Source organism: Leptonychotes weddellii, chromosome 9 (assembly GCF_054177405.1).
Source record: "Leptonychotes weddellii isolate Sample4059 chromosome 9, ASM5417740v2, whole genome shotgun sequence".
In the NCBI taxonomy this organism is placed as follows: domain Eukaryota; kingdom Metazoa; phylum Chordata; class Mammalia; order Carnivora; family Phocidae; genus Leptonychotes; species Leptonychotes weddellii.
In genome coordinates this window covers 73,065,339-73,079,015 of record NC_138377.1, presented here as the reverse complement: position 1 = coordinate 73,079,015, position 13,677 = coordinate 73,065,339, and the positions used below count along the sequence as shown (strand labels likewise).

Genomic DNA, 13,677 nt, shown 5'->3' with positions numbered 1-13,677 from the left:
GGGCGCCTGGGTGGCTCAGTTGGTTAAGCGACTGCCTTCGGCTCAGGTCATGATCCTGGAGTCCCTGGATCGAGTCCCGCATCGGGCTCCCTGCTCGGCGGGGAGTCTGCTTCTCCCTCTGACCCTCCCCCCTCTCATGTGCTCTCTCTCATTCTCTCTCTCTCAAATAAATAAATAAAATCTTTAAAAAAAAAAAAAAAAGAAAAGAAAAGCTGGGGAAGATAGGCAGTTTCTATTATGTCAAAGAGAAACCACTTCTACACCAGAAAGGAGACAGGAGCCAAGCAGTGGAGGGTTTTTCTTTTGCCAATCAATTTGAATGACTAGAATTTTCTGTACAAACACATCAGATACAATATATGTAAGACTAGATGAAAATAAGAACTACTTTCCAAACTGGCTCTTGTCCCCCCCTCCCTGTGGATCTACACGGTTGACTGTCCTGCCCCTCTCAGCACTCTGCTCAAATGTGACCTCATTAGAAGCCTCTCCTGATCTCCTTATTTAGAACAGCCACTCTACCATCCCCTCACAATACGTATCTGTATTAGCCAGGGTTCTCCAGAGAAACAGAACCAACAGGATAGGGTGGGGGGGGGTGTACACGTGTGTGGGTGTACACGTGTGTGTGGGTGGGTGTACACATGGGGGGGTGTACACGTGCACACGTGTACAGCGAGAGACTGATTTTAAGGAATTGACCCAACGAATTATCGAGAGTCTAGAATATGTGGGGTAGACCAGCAGGCTGGAGACCTGGCAGGTCTGGTCTAACAGCCATCCTCTGATAATTTCCCCTGCTTCCAGACAAGCCAGTTGTTTTCAGTTAAAACACTCAAGCAATTGGGGCGCCTGGGTGGCTCAATCGGTTAAGCGTCTGCCTTCAGCTCAGACCCTGGGGTCCTGGGATCTAGCCCTGCATCGGGCTCCCTGCTCGGTGGAGAGTCTGGTTCTCCCTCTCCCATTGCCCCTCTCCCCCTCTCTTGCTCGTGCTCTCTCTCAAATAAATAAATAAATTCTTTAAAAAAAAAATTTTTTTTAAACCCTCAAGTGATTGGATGAGGCCTACACACATTATGGAGGATAATCTGCTTAACCCAAAGTCTACTGATTTAAATATTAACCTCATCTAAAAAAAATACTTCAGAGAGGGCGCCTGGGTGGCTCAGTTGGTTAAGCGACTGCCTTCGGCTCAGGTCATGATCCTGGAGTCCCGGGATCGAGTCCCGCATCGGGCTCCCTGCTCGGCGGGGAGCCTGCTTCTGCCTCTGACCCTCCCCCCTCTCATGTGCTCTCTCTCTCATTCTCTCTGTCTCAAATAAATAAATAAAATCTTTAAAAAAAAAAAATACTTCAGAGAAACATCAAGAGCGGCGCCTGGGTTGCTCAGATGGTTGGGCGTCTGCCTTCGGCTCGGATCATGATCACAGAGTTTTGGGATCAAGTCCCACATCAGTCTCCTTGCTCAGCAGGGAGTCTGCTTCTCCCTCTCCCTCTGCACCTCCCCGCCCCGCTTGCACTCTCTGGCTCTCTCTCTCTTGTCAAATAAATAAAATCTTAAAACAAAAAACAAAAAGCAAAAAAAGAAAAAACAAAACCAGAGAACATCTAGAACGATGTTTGTCCAAATAGCTGGGTACCATGGTCTAGCAAGTTTGACACATAAAATTAACCATCACATCTATTAGAATATAGCTGAAATTAAAAAAGGGACAACATCAAACACTGGCAAGGATGTGGAGAAACTGGATCACTCAGACACTGCTGGTGGGAATGTAAGGTGGTACAGCCAATCTGGAAAAGTCTGACAGCTGCTTAAAAAATTGAACATGCAGCTTCCATATACCAACAACTGCACTCCTGGGCATTAATCCAGAGAAACAAAAACTTACCTTCACATAAAAACCTATAATGATGTTTACAACAGCTTTTTTTTTTCGTTTTTTTAAGAGAGAGAATGTGAGGGAGGGGGCACAGGGAGAGAGAATCTTAAGCAAGCTCCATGCTCAGAGCGGGGCTCGACCTCACAACCCTGAGATCATAACCGAGCCAAAATCAGGAGTTAGAGGCTTAATCAACTGATCCACCCAGGTGCCCCCACAGCTTTATTTTTAATAGCCAAAAACTAGAAACAACTCAGATGTCTTTCACCTGGTGGATGGCTAAATCAACAGTGGTATATCTATACCATGGAATACTACCGAATAATAAGAAGTAACAACTACTGATACGTCCAACAATCTGGATGAGTCTCTAAGAGAATTATGTTGGGTGAAAAGAAAGCCAATCCCAAAAGTTACATATTGTATGATTCCACTTATATAACATCCTTGAAGCTGAGTAAAAGGGTATATAGGATCTTAGTATTAGATCTTAAAACTGCATGTGAATCTGTAATTATCTCAAAATAAAAAGTGTAATTTAAAATAAAGCCCAAGGGGCCTGGGTGGCTCAGTACGTTAAGCATCTGCCTTCGGCTCAGGTCATGATCCTGGGGTCGTGGGATCGAGCCCCGCATCGGGCTCCCTGCTCGGCGGGGGGCCTGCTTCTCCTTCTCCCACTCCCCCTGCTGTGTTCCCTCTCTCGCTGTCTCTCTATCAAAACAAATAAATAAAATCTTTAAAAAAATAAAAAATAAAAAATAAAATAAAATAAAGCCCAAGAAGGGGCATCAAAAGCAAAAGTAAACAAGTGGGACTACATCAAATTTTAGAACTTCTGCACAGCAAAGGAAACCATCCACAAAATGAAAAGGCAACCTATGGAATGGGAGAAAATATCTGCAAAACATGTTTCTGATAAAGAGCTAACATCCAAAATATAGAAGGAACCCATAGAACTTTAACAGCAAAAAACCCCAAATGATCCAATTAGAAAATGGGCAGAGAATCTGAACAGACATTTTTTCCAAAGAAGATATAGAGATGGCCAACAGACACATGAGAAGTTGCTCAACATCACTCATCATCAGGGAATTGGAAATCAAAACCACAATGAGCTATCACCTCACACCTGTCAGAATGGCTGTCATCAAAAAGACAAGGAATAGCAAATACTAGCAAGGATGTGGCGAAAAGGGAACCCTTGTGCACTGTTGGTGGAAATGAAATTGGTTCAACCACTATGGAAAACAATATAAAGGATCCTAAAAAAATAAACACAGAACTGATATGATCCAGCAACCCCACTTCTGAGGACATATGCAAAGGAAGTGAAAACAGGATCTGGAAGAGATACCTGCAGCCCCATGTTATTGTAGCGTTATTCACAACAGCCAAGTTATGAAAACTACCTCAGTGTCTTCCAATGGATGAATGAATAAAGAAGACGTATATAAATGCAATGGAACATTATTTGGCCATGAGAAAGGATGTCATGCTGTTTCCAACAACGTGGATGGACCCTGAGGACATTATGCTAAGTGAAATAAGTCAGCCAGAGAAAGACAAATACTGTATGATCTCACTTATATGTGGAATATAAAAAAGCCAAACTCATAAAGACAAGAGACTGGAGTGGTGGTTACCAGGAACTGAAAGGTTGGAGAAAGAAGGGATGTTGGTCAAGGGGTACAAACTTCTGGTTATATGACGAGTAAGTTCTGGGGATCTAATGTACAGCTCAGTGATAATAGTTAATAATACTGTATTGTGAAAAATAAATAAAGCAAAAGTATTTTCCAAAAAAATCCCACATCATGAATCCAAGAGACCAGAGGATTCTATAGTTGAATTTTCAGTATAACTCCGTATTATTTTTCAGTGAGACATTAGACTACATCAGAAAGAACTCTGCAGGGGCACCTGGGTGGCTCAGTTGGTTAATGCAAAGGCTCTGCCTTTAACTCGGGTCATGATCCCAGGGTCCTGGGAAAGAGCCCTGCATGGGGCTCCCTGATCAGCGGGAAGCCTGCTTCTCCCTCTCCCTCTGCCTGCCTCTCTGCCTGCTTGTGCTCTCAATCTCTGTCAAATAAATAAATAAAATATATATATAAAAAGAAAGAACTCTGCAATCATCCCCAGGGCCTACTTTTTTGTTCAGGCTGTTCTATAATCACTCTGCAGCTCAGCAATCACTGAAAATCTTGAGATAACCCAGAGGTGGGTCATGCTGTGACTCCTGTGTTATAGAATGCAACGGAAAACCTGTCCAGTCACTTTAACAGACGTTCAAAACAGACACAGAGGCCTGGGATAAGTCCTTACTTAACTCTTCTGTTTTTACAGGATGGATTCTTAAGCATGAGCTGCCTAAGTGAGGAAAAGATGGGTCATACTTGAAGAGAAGTGGTCTGGCCTAAGAGACCCACGGTAACCCACTGCCCCAAGAAGTCACCTAGTCTAGCCTTCCGGAGAGTTCTGCCACTCAAGGGGGAACTCATGTACACCCTGATGTGCAGAGGATTACAAAAGAATACTGAACTAGATGGAAATGCTCCAGTACAAAAGGGACGCTGATGGAGCAGAGTATGTGGCTAATCACTGAGAAGGCAAACCATTAGCTCTTCTAATATGTAACCGGGAGAGGTGGCAAGGTTCGGTCCGAAATCACTTGCCTGCAAACATTTTCCAATGTAAAGGTTCAAGTCAAGATCAGGTTATGATGCCCAGCCCAAGGTGTGCCAACAGTATGGCCAGGCTCACGTGGACTCCTTTCAGAAAAATTCTGAATCGTCAATGTACCCTCCATATACACTCTACAATTTGTCATTCATAAAAGCTGTACATTAAAGAAATACAAGTACCAATGTTCCCCTTTGTACATATCAATAAGAAACAAAACATTCTAGTCAACACTGGGTTTGAGGTGTCATGGAAAAGCCTCTTGGCCCAAGAGAAGGCAGGAAGGTGAACACTGCTGAACGGGATGAGATTTCTACTGTCCTGTTACAACTCCAGTTAAACGTATCTTACCTCGGGGCGCCTGGGTGGCTCAGTCGGTTAAGTGTCTGCCTTCGGCTCAGGTCATGATCCCAGGGTCCTGGGATCGAGCCCCGCATCAGGCTCCCTGCTCAGCGGGGAGCCTGCTTCTCCCTCTCTGCTGCTCCCCCTGCTTGTGCTCTATCCCTCTCTCTCTCAGATAAATAATAAAATCTTAAAAAAAATTAAAAAAAAAAACAAAAACGTATCTTACCTCTCCACAGTGTTTTTTGGCCACTTTCTCTAGGTGGGATTTTAACAAATTAACACTTTCATTTGACAGACCTTTGGCATTCTTTAACTCTATTTCAGGGACTCTGGAAAAGAAAGAGACAAAAAGGAGTTACTCCAAAAAGTATGGCCTCTTTGCATAATATTTGCTAGGTCCACGCACTGAGCACAGAGATTTCACACAGGCCTCTCTATACCCCTAGCAGCCTCTTCCTCCATTTCCAAGGATTACAACTGTATCCTAGCAACTCTGTCAACACAGTGTTTGATGTGGGGGTCACCTGCAGTCCCTGGGGGAGAAGCTGGTCCCCCAGATGACTAGACTTAGTGGGCTCGATCCTGGCTTGCCCCCCAACATCAATTAACCAGCTCTCACAGTTCACCCACAAGAGTCCAAGCGCTCTGGGCTCATTCGTGTGCTTCAGCATAAAGCAAGACAAGCACAACGAGGCAAGAGGAAGCCTCAGACGGGGCGCCTGGCTGACTCAGTCGGTAGAGCATGTGACTCTTGATCTCGGGGTTGTGGGTTCGAGCCCCACGTTGGGTGTAGAGATTACTGAAAATCTTAAAGAAAAAAATGAAGCTAGGTGATCCATCCAGCATTCCCACCATGTGCCCTGTCACATCACTCCTGATTGTCAACGAGGTGGAAATGCTCGCTCACCCACTCCCACAGCTGAATCCACCTGGGGGTGTTGTGCACACTCTGCTATTACAAGGATGCCGAACACGCCCCTCTTCTCTCCGCCCAGCACAACCGACACTCAATGCTCTCTATTCAAAGTTTACAGAGCCGCTCCTCGGGTTCCCCTTGGTTCCCAATCAAGAGATATCCAGGAAGGGCGCCTGGGTGGCTCAGTTGGTTAAGCGACTGCCTTCGGCTCAGGTCATGATCCTGGAGTCCCTGGATCGAGTCCCGCATCGGGCTCCCTGCTCGGCAGGGAGTCTGCTTCTCCCTCTAACCCTCCCCCCTCTCATGTGCTCTCTCTCATTCTCTCTCTCTCAAATAAATAAATAAAATCTTTAAAAAAAAAAAAAAAAGATATCCAGGAACAATTCACGGAGATCAAACAGGCTTTATTTAATTTTACCGAAGAGAAGATGACTACTTCCTACCAAGCATTTCTGAGTAACTGATGGTATTTTTATCTTAGCAAAGCCTTTATGATTCACTGTCTCTGCATTCTCTCAATGCTTCAGTGTGACAGATGGCTACAATCATGATCTACTCGGATAGATGGACATCTCAGAGAAGGGAGTTGATATATATGAGAAAAAGGACAGAAATGCCATAGAGTCCTGAGTCTACATATGATCTAACCCAGGACTCTGTCACAGTGGCATGAAAGACTACTTTGCAGAAAAAGTTTTCCTGTACCATGTCATCTCAAAGGATAAGAATGTTCCCCCCGCCAAGTCAAGCCTTACATAATTTCTTTTTAATTCAGCCGTCATTATGTAGCAATATTAACAGAATGATGAAAAATCCATCTACAATACTAATTAAACTTTAAAAAATTTTTTTCCAGGTTTCTCTTTATGCCCTTGGCACAAAATTTATAATTTTATGTAGCTGATATTATAATGTCTACTCTGTGGCTTTTTATAATCATTTTCATGGTTTGTTTTTTTTTTTAAATCATCCCATATTATTTTTACCAATTGGACACATCAAGATTTACCAGAATGGCCCTCCAGCACAGTGGTTCCCAACCAGGGGTGACTGTGCCCCCAGGGGATGCCTGTCAAAGGCAAGAGGGAAGAGAAACTCCACGCCTCTTACCACATTCCTTCCCTATGCACCTCTTTCACTGGGCTGGTCCTGCGTTGTATCCTTTATAGTAAGCCGGTAATTGTAAGTCAAGTGCCTTCCTGAGTTCTACATGCTGTTCTAACATAGCATCAAACCTGATGAAGGGGTTGAATGAGCTCACAAATTCTTGGCCAGCTGATCAGAAATACTGGTACATGCAAACTGGCGTTTGAAATTTTGTGGAACTGAGCCCCTAACCCAGGTCTGCAGTAACTATGCTAGTTTGTGTCAAAACTGAACTGAATTGCTAGACACCCAGCTGTCAGAAAACGCACCACCTATTTGGTGTCAGGAAAAATAAAACCCAGAGAGGCGCGGCCTTATTTTTCTTTCATAAAATTTAATTACCCTTTAACCAATTCATGAATTAAATACTAAACACCTACTCTATCTACTCTAGGCACGATGTTAGAGACAAAAGAGGGTTACTAGATTCAAGAAACTCATCTTGACCTATCTGTACTTTCATCTTCTCCATCAGCTGTTAGGATAACAAATTCCACAGATTTCCCACCCACTCTGTAAGGCACGGCTTCCTTTTATTTGTCACCTGATTCCCTGCACAGTAAGCGCAAACCACAAAATGTCATCTAAGCCCATCTGCCTTTCCAGGTGGAATGTCTGAGGAAAGATTACACGGAATACACACATACTTCGAAAAGACGATACTTGGCTACTGACTGCCAGTGCTTTTCTCTGTCAATGGTTCTCATCCAGAGGCAGTCCACGTGCAGGGGGCGCCTGGGTGGCTCAGTCGGTTAAGCATCTGCCTTCGGCTCAGGTCATGATTCTGGGGTCCTCGGATCGAGTCCCGCGTCAGCGGGGAGCCTGCTTCTCCCTCTCCCTCTGCCCCGCCCCCCTGCTCATGCTCCCTCGCGCTCTCTCTCTTAAATAAATAAATCTCTTTAAAAAAGAAAGTATGTGGGGGTTTTACGGTTGTCTTCTAGACCACAGAGCACTCGTAGCATCACTGGCTAGAGCCAGGGTGTTAGACACCGTGCATCACAGACCAGCCCTGCACAGTGGAGACCCATCAGCAGTGCCCCGAATAACAGTGTGACTCAAATCTCCTTTTTCCTCTACAAAGTAAAACTCCCATTAGGGCCAAAAGGCTATTCTAAGTCCTAATGCCAACTATACTTTAAAACTAAGTATACAAGGGCGCCTGGGTGGCTCAGTCGGTTAAGTGTCCAACTCTTGACCTCAGCTCAGATCTTGATCTCAGGGTTGTGAGATCGAGGCCCGCGTCCGGCTCTGCACTGGGCGGGGAGTCTGCTTGAGGATTCTCTTTCACTCTCCCTCTGCCCCTCCCCACCCCCTGAAACAAAACAAAACTAAGTATACAAGGGCTCTACTAGTCCTCATGACTTTGTCCTTTTCTCCTAAGACTGTTCCTCTTCCCAATTTATGAAGAATTAAACAAAAATCAACACATCAGAGGGGCGCCTGGGTGGCTCAGTCGTTAAGCGTCTGCCTTTGGCTCAGGTCATGATCCCGGGGTCCTGGGATCCAGCCCTGCTTCGGACTCCCTGCTCAGCGGGGCGTCTGCTTCTCCCTCTGCTCCTTCCCCTGCTTGTGCTTCCTTCTCTCTCTCTCAAATAAAAATCTTAAAAGAAAAAAAAATTTTTTTTAAATGAACACATTAGAGAAAGCAAACAATTAGTCATGGAACAAACATTAGTACCTGGAGTGACCATTCTACAACTATAAGCAGACTTAACATGAGACAGGTTTCACGAAAATGTCTACTGCGGATGTAGTTTCGGTGAGATATACACGATAGGAAATGAAATTATAAGGGGAACAGAGGCAGAAAGGAGAAAATACCATTAATGTGTCTGTTTCTAGGTTGTCAAAACAGAGAAGTGGTATCACATGGAAGGTATTTATAAATGTACTCACACGTCTGGGTAGGTTGGTGGGCATCTAACCCTCAAATCCACTTGAACGTATACTTCTTCACCAGACAGACCTTGAGGGTACAGAACTAAATTGATTTCAGGGGGCTCACTAACCTAAAAGAGAAAAAGAAAATCTTTTTTTTTTTCCCTCCTGGAGAGCCAATTATTAGCAATTAAGATAATGAGCATCGTAGCTCGAACGTTCTACTTTCTAAATATTACGTGCAATTGTACTTTTATACAAGTATTCGGTTATCTTTTCCTAAAGCGTGGTTTAAAAACAAAACCTGGGGGGCGTCTGGGTGGCTCAGTTGGTTAAGCGACTGCCTTCAGCTCAGGTCATGATCCCAGGGTCCTGGGATCGAGTCCCACATCGGGCTCCCTGCTCTGCGGGAAGCCTGCTTCTCCCTCTTCCACTCCCCCTGCTTGTGTTCCCTCTCTCGCTGTGTCTCTCTCTGTCAAATAAATAAATAAAATCTTTAAAAAAAAAAAAAACAAAAACAAAACCTGGGGCGCCTGGGTGGCTCAGTTGGTTAACCGTCTGCCTTCAGCTCAGGTCATGATCCCAGGGTCCTGGGATCAAGCCCCATGTAGGGCTCCCTGCTCCACGGGAAGCCTGCTTCTCCCTCTCCCACTCCCCCTGCTTGTGTTCCCTCTCTCGCTGTGTCTCTCTCTGTCAAATAAATAAATAAAATCTTTAAAAAAAAATTTAAAAAGTAAAAAAAATAAAAACAAAACCTGTGCCAGAGAGACTGCATCTTCCTTTTCAAAGTTATCTAAGAGGTGAAGCAAAACGTTCCATGGAGCATCTATTCATTCACATGTTATGGAGTACCAATCACGTGGTTATGCAGGAGTACCATTCTAGGAGTAGGCTAGGAGTACAGGGGTCAATTTGGACAGATGTGGGCCCAACTAGCCAACACACATGAGAAGACAAGGACGTATTCTCCAGAGTGATGAGTGCTATAAAGAAAATCAGGCAGAGTAATGGAATACAGCAGTAAGGGAGATTTTCAGACAGGTGGGTCAGGGGCCTCTTGAGCAGAGGAAACTTCAGTTGAAACATGAATACTGAGATAATGACAAGCGAAAGCCTTAACATGGAAATCTGACGGCTCTTCTAAACGTGGATATGCTCTCACCCAACTGCTTTTCGCCAAAGAAACCAAATACTCCATTTATTGTTCTTTATTAAATATGCTTTTTCCAAAAAAGGTTTGAGGCAGTTTATATTATCTGTACATCATAAGAGAAGGGAGGGGCGCCTGGGTGGCGCAGTCGGTTGAGCGTCTGCCTTCGGCTCAGGTCATGATCCCAGGGTCCTGGGATCAAGCCCCGCATCGGGCTCCCTGCTTCGCGGGAAGCCTGCTCCTCCCTCTCCCACTCCGCCTGCTTGTGTTCCCTCTCTCGCTGTGTCTCTCTCTGTCAAATAAATAAATAAAATCTTTAAAAAAAAAAAAAGAAAAGAAAACAATAGTATCAGAAGTAGGAGGAAGTACAAAAATAGAGTAGAGCTCAATTGTATCTTAAGAAGGGTCAATTTATCTTATACTAATACATCTTCATTTACACATTGTTCTGCCTTTCATTTTCTCACTTGGCTGTTGACCAATGAAAAATTTATTTCAGAACAACCAATGAGGGGGGCGCCTGGGTGGCTCAGTTGGTTAGGCGACCAACTCTTGATTTTGGCTCAGGTCATGATCTCAGGGTCCTGGGATTGAGCCCCATGGCGTGATCTCAGGGTCCTGGAATTGAGTCCCACAGCGGGCTCCCTGCGTAGCACAGAGTCTGCTTGAGATTTTCTCTTCCTGTCCCTCTGCCCCTCCCCCTGCACAAGCTCTCTCTCTCCCCGTCTCAAATAAATAAATCTTAAAAGAAAAAAAAAAACAACTAATGAGAATACTGTTCTAAATCCATAATGACTTGAGAGCTTAAAAGAGGCAAAAGAAATAAGAAGGTAAGAATATAAGGGGAAATGCCATACAGATGGTTTTCTTCAAGTAAAATACTAAAGACCCAAAAAGCCCAATGTGAAAGAGATTAAGATGTTACAATCCAAGCATACCACCCAGGAGTTAACAGCAGACCTTTCGTTTTTGAAGCAACAAAATTAAGGTAGCCCTCTATAGCTGCAAGGAGCAAGAATTATGTAAATATAAGAACTAAAATTATCAGCAAGCCGGGGGCACCTGGGTGGCACAGTCGGTTAAGCATCTGCCTTCAGCTCAGACCCTGGGGTCCTGGGATCGAGCCCTGCATCGGGCTCCCTGCTCAGTGGGGATCCTGCTTTTCCTTCTACTTGCCCCTCCCCCCGCTTGTGCTCATTCTCTCTCTCAAACAAATAAAATCTTTTTAAAAAATTAAAATTAAAAAAATAAAAATAAATAGATAAAATTATCAACAAGCCTTATAAGTAGAAACTACAAATATAAACCAAAGGATAGGTCTTTCCTGGGCCCAGGATGAAAATGAACTTATAACATAGAGACAACATACACCACATGAAGTGAGTTATCCCTGCAGAAGCAAAACACTGACTCTGGTTTAACATTCTCTTTTGTCTTTATGTAGGAAGTGAAGAGCGTTATCTGAATGTAAGTAACCTTCATGGGAAACGGTACAGAGAGCGCGTCACTGTATGCCCAGAATCCAGGGAACAGGAAGCAAGCTTCAGAAAAAAAGAGGCCTATTGGGGGATTACACATTTTGAAGATGTTCTTACTCAAGGGAATGCCTAATAAAGCACAATGGATCCAGTTACGGATCGCTGGCAAGCCTCAGGGAAGGAGGCCTCTGGGCCAGTCCCAGGACCACTAGGGGGACCATCCTTATGTAGGAACACTGGGGCCTAAAGAAGTCGTAAGCACCCTGCAAACACTCCTGGGCTGGACCAGCCATGTCACACCATGCACATCTAGTGTTCCAGTTATTTCTACAACATAGCAACACTAGCAGGGCAGAAGTGATAATAGTAATGAGCCCAGGTAATGCCAAAACAAACTTCTAAAAAAGAGGAAGGAGTTTTGAAGCAAAGTAAAGAGATTCCTGGATGCGTTAAAGGTTTCAGCTTTAAGAGGTGCATGAGCCCAGTGGTGGAGGCTTGGATGAAGGAACAGACCCAAGGCCACTGAGGGATGACATACTATTGGACAAAAACCCAACAGCTTGCCTGGATCTGAGTACCAAGTGGAACTAACTCAAAGAACAGCGCACTGAGGAACGGGGTGTCTGCTACTTTCAAGGCTTTTTCTCTGGCTAACAATTTATTTTTTTTTTTTAAGATTTTATTTATTTATTTGACAGAGAGAGACACAGCGAGAGAGGGAACACAAGCAGGGGGAGTGGAGAGGGAGAAGCAGGCTTCCCGCCGAGCAGGGAGACCGATGCGGGGGCTCAATCCCAAGATCCTGGGATCATGACCTGAGCCGAAGGCAGACGCTTAACGACTGAGCCACCCAGGTGCCCCTCTGGCTAACAATTTAACTGGACCAGAATGATATTCTTCTCCACAGGGCATAAACTTCAGGGTATTTCTCAGACTATTAATTGTACCCCCAATATCCACTCTCCCCTTATTTCTTAGCAACAGAACCCCTGATTTTTTAGCTGTATACAATTCCTTTGCAGCTAACTGTGGCCATTGGGTTAATTTCTGGTTAATGAGATGAACTATGGGCACCTGGGTGGCTCAGTCGGTTGAGCATCTGACACTTCATTTCAGCTCAGGTCAAGATCTCAGGGTCCTGGGATAGAGCTCTGAGTCAGGCTCCGTGCTCAGCGTGGGGTGCTTGTCCCTCTCCTTCCCCCTGCTTGTTCGTGCTCTCTCTCTCAAATACATAAATAAATAAAATCTTTAAAAAAAAAAGATGAAAGGGGCACCTGGGTGGCGCAGTCGTTAAGCGTCTGCCTTCAGCTCAGGTCATGAACCCAGGGTCCTGGGGTCGAGCCCCGCATCGGGCTCCCTGCTCGGCGGGAAGCCTGCTTCTCCCTCTCCCACTCCTCCTGCTTCTGTTCCCTCTCTCTCTGTGTCTCTCTCTGTCAAATAAATAAATAAAATCTTTAAAAAAAAAAAAAGATGAAAGAACTAACACATGCAACTTCATCCCTTTCTCCTTCCTGCTGACTGGAACGCAGATATGATGGTCGGCATTCAGACAGCCATTTTGGACCATGAAGGGCACATTAAGGATGATGGAACAACAAATCAGAAAAAGCCCTAGACCCAAAACTTCTGCATGCAGAAAAACGAACTTTGTTAAGTTTTCTATAATATGTAGCCAAACTTAACACTAACCAATAAAGTGACATTGAGGGAAAAAAGAAAAAAAAAAAAGGCCAGTCAGGAAACAATGACTTTAGAGGTAAGAGCAGAATATTTGCCAAGCTTTCCTTGAGCAAACTGAGGGGCTTCTCAACATGTGAAGAGGCTTTTATGCAAGCCATGTTTAGGATACCACGCATGAGCTCATGTTAGGGCAATCAAGGAGTCCTGGAGCTAAACAGGACTTGATCAAAAACGATGGTAACAACCAAGATGTGCTGGGGAGTGGAGTGGGTAGGGCCTCCTTCATGTGTTCAGAAGATAAATGGTCATTAGAACAGTGTCGAGGGCGCCTGGGTGGCTCAGTTGGTTGAGCGACTGCCTTCGGCTCAGGTCATGATCCTGGAGTCCCTGGATCGAGTCCCGCATCGGGCTCCCTGCTCGGCAGGGAGTCTGCTTCTCCCTCTGACCCTCCCCCCTCTCATGTGCTTGCTCTCTCTCATTCTCTCTCTCTCAAATAAATAAATAAAATCTTTAAAAAAAAAA

At 44.7% G+C, this 13,677-nt stretch overlaps 1 protein-coding gene across 1 annotated transcript in view; it reads right to left on the bottom strand.

Annotated features, from left to right (window-relative positions):
• Positions 1-13,677, bottom strand: part of EIF2AK4 (eukaryotic translation initiation factor 2 alpha kinase 4) — an 87,982-nt gene that overhangs the window by 67,017 nt on the left and 7,288 nt on the right. The window contains exons 2-3 of the mRNA XM_081831847.1: positions 8,866-8,978; positions 5,134-5,236 (exon numbers count right to left, since the gene is read on the bottom strand). Of these exons, the coding sequence (XP_081687973.1) occupies positions 5,134-5,236; positions 8,866-8,978 (216 nt within the window). The remainder of the gene's footprint in view (positions 1-5,133; positions 5,237-8,865; positions 8,979-13,677) is intronic.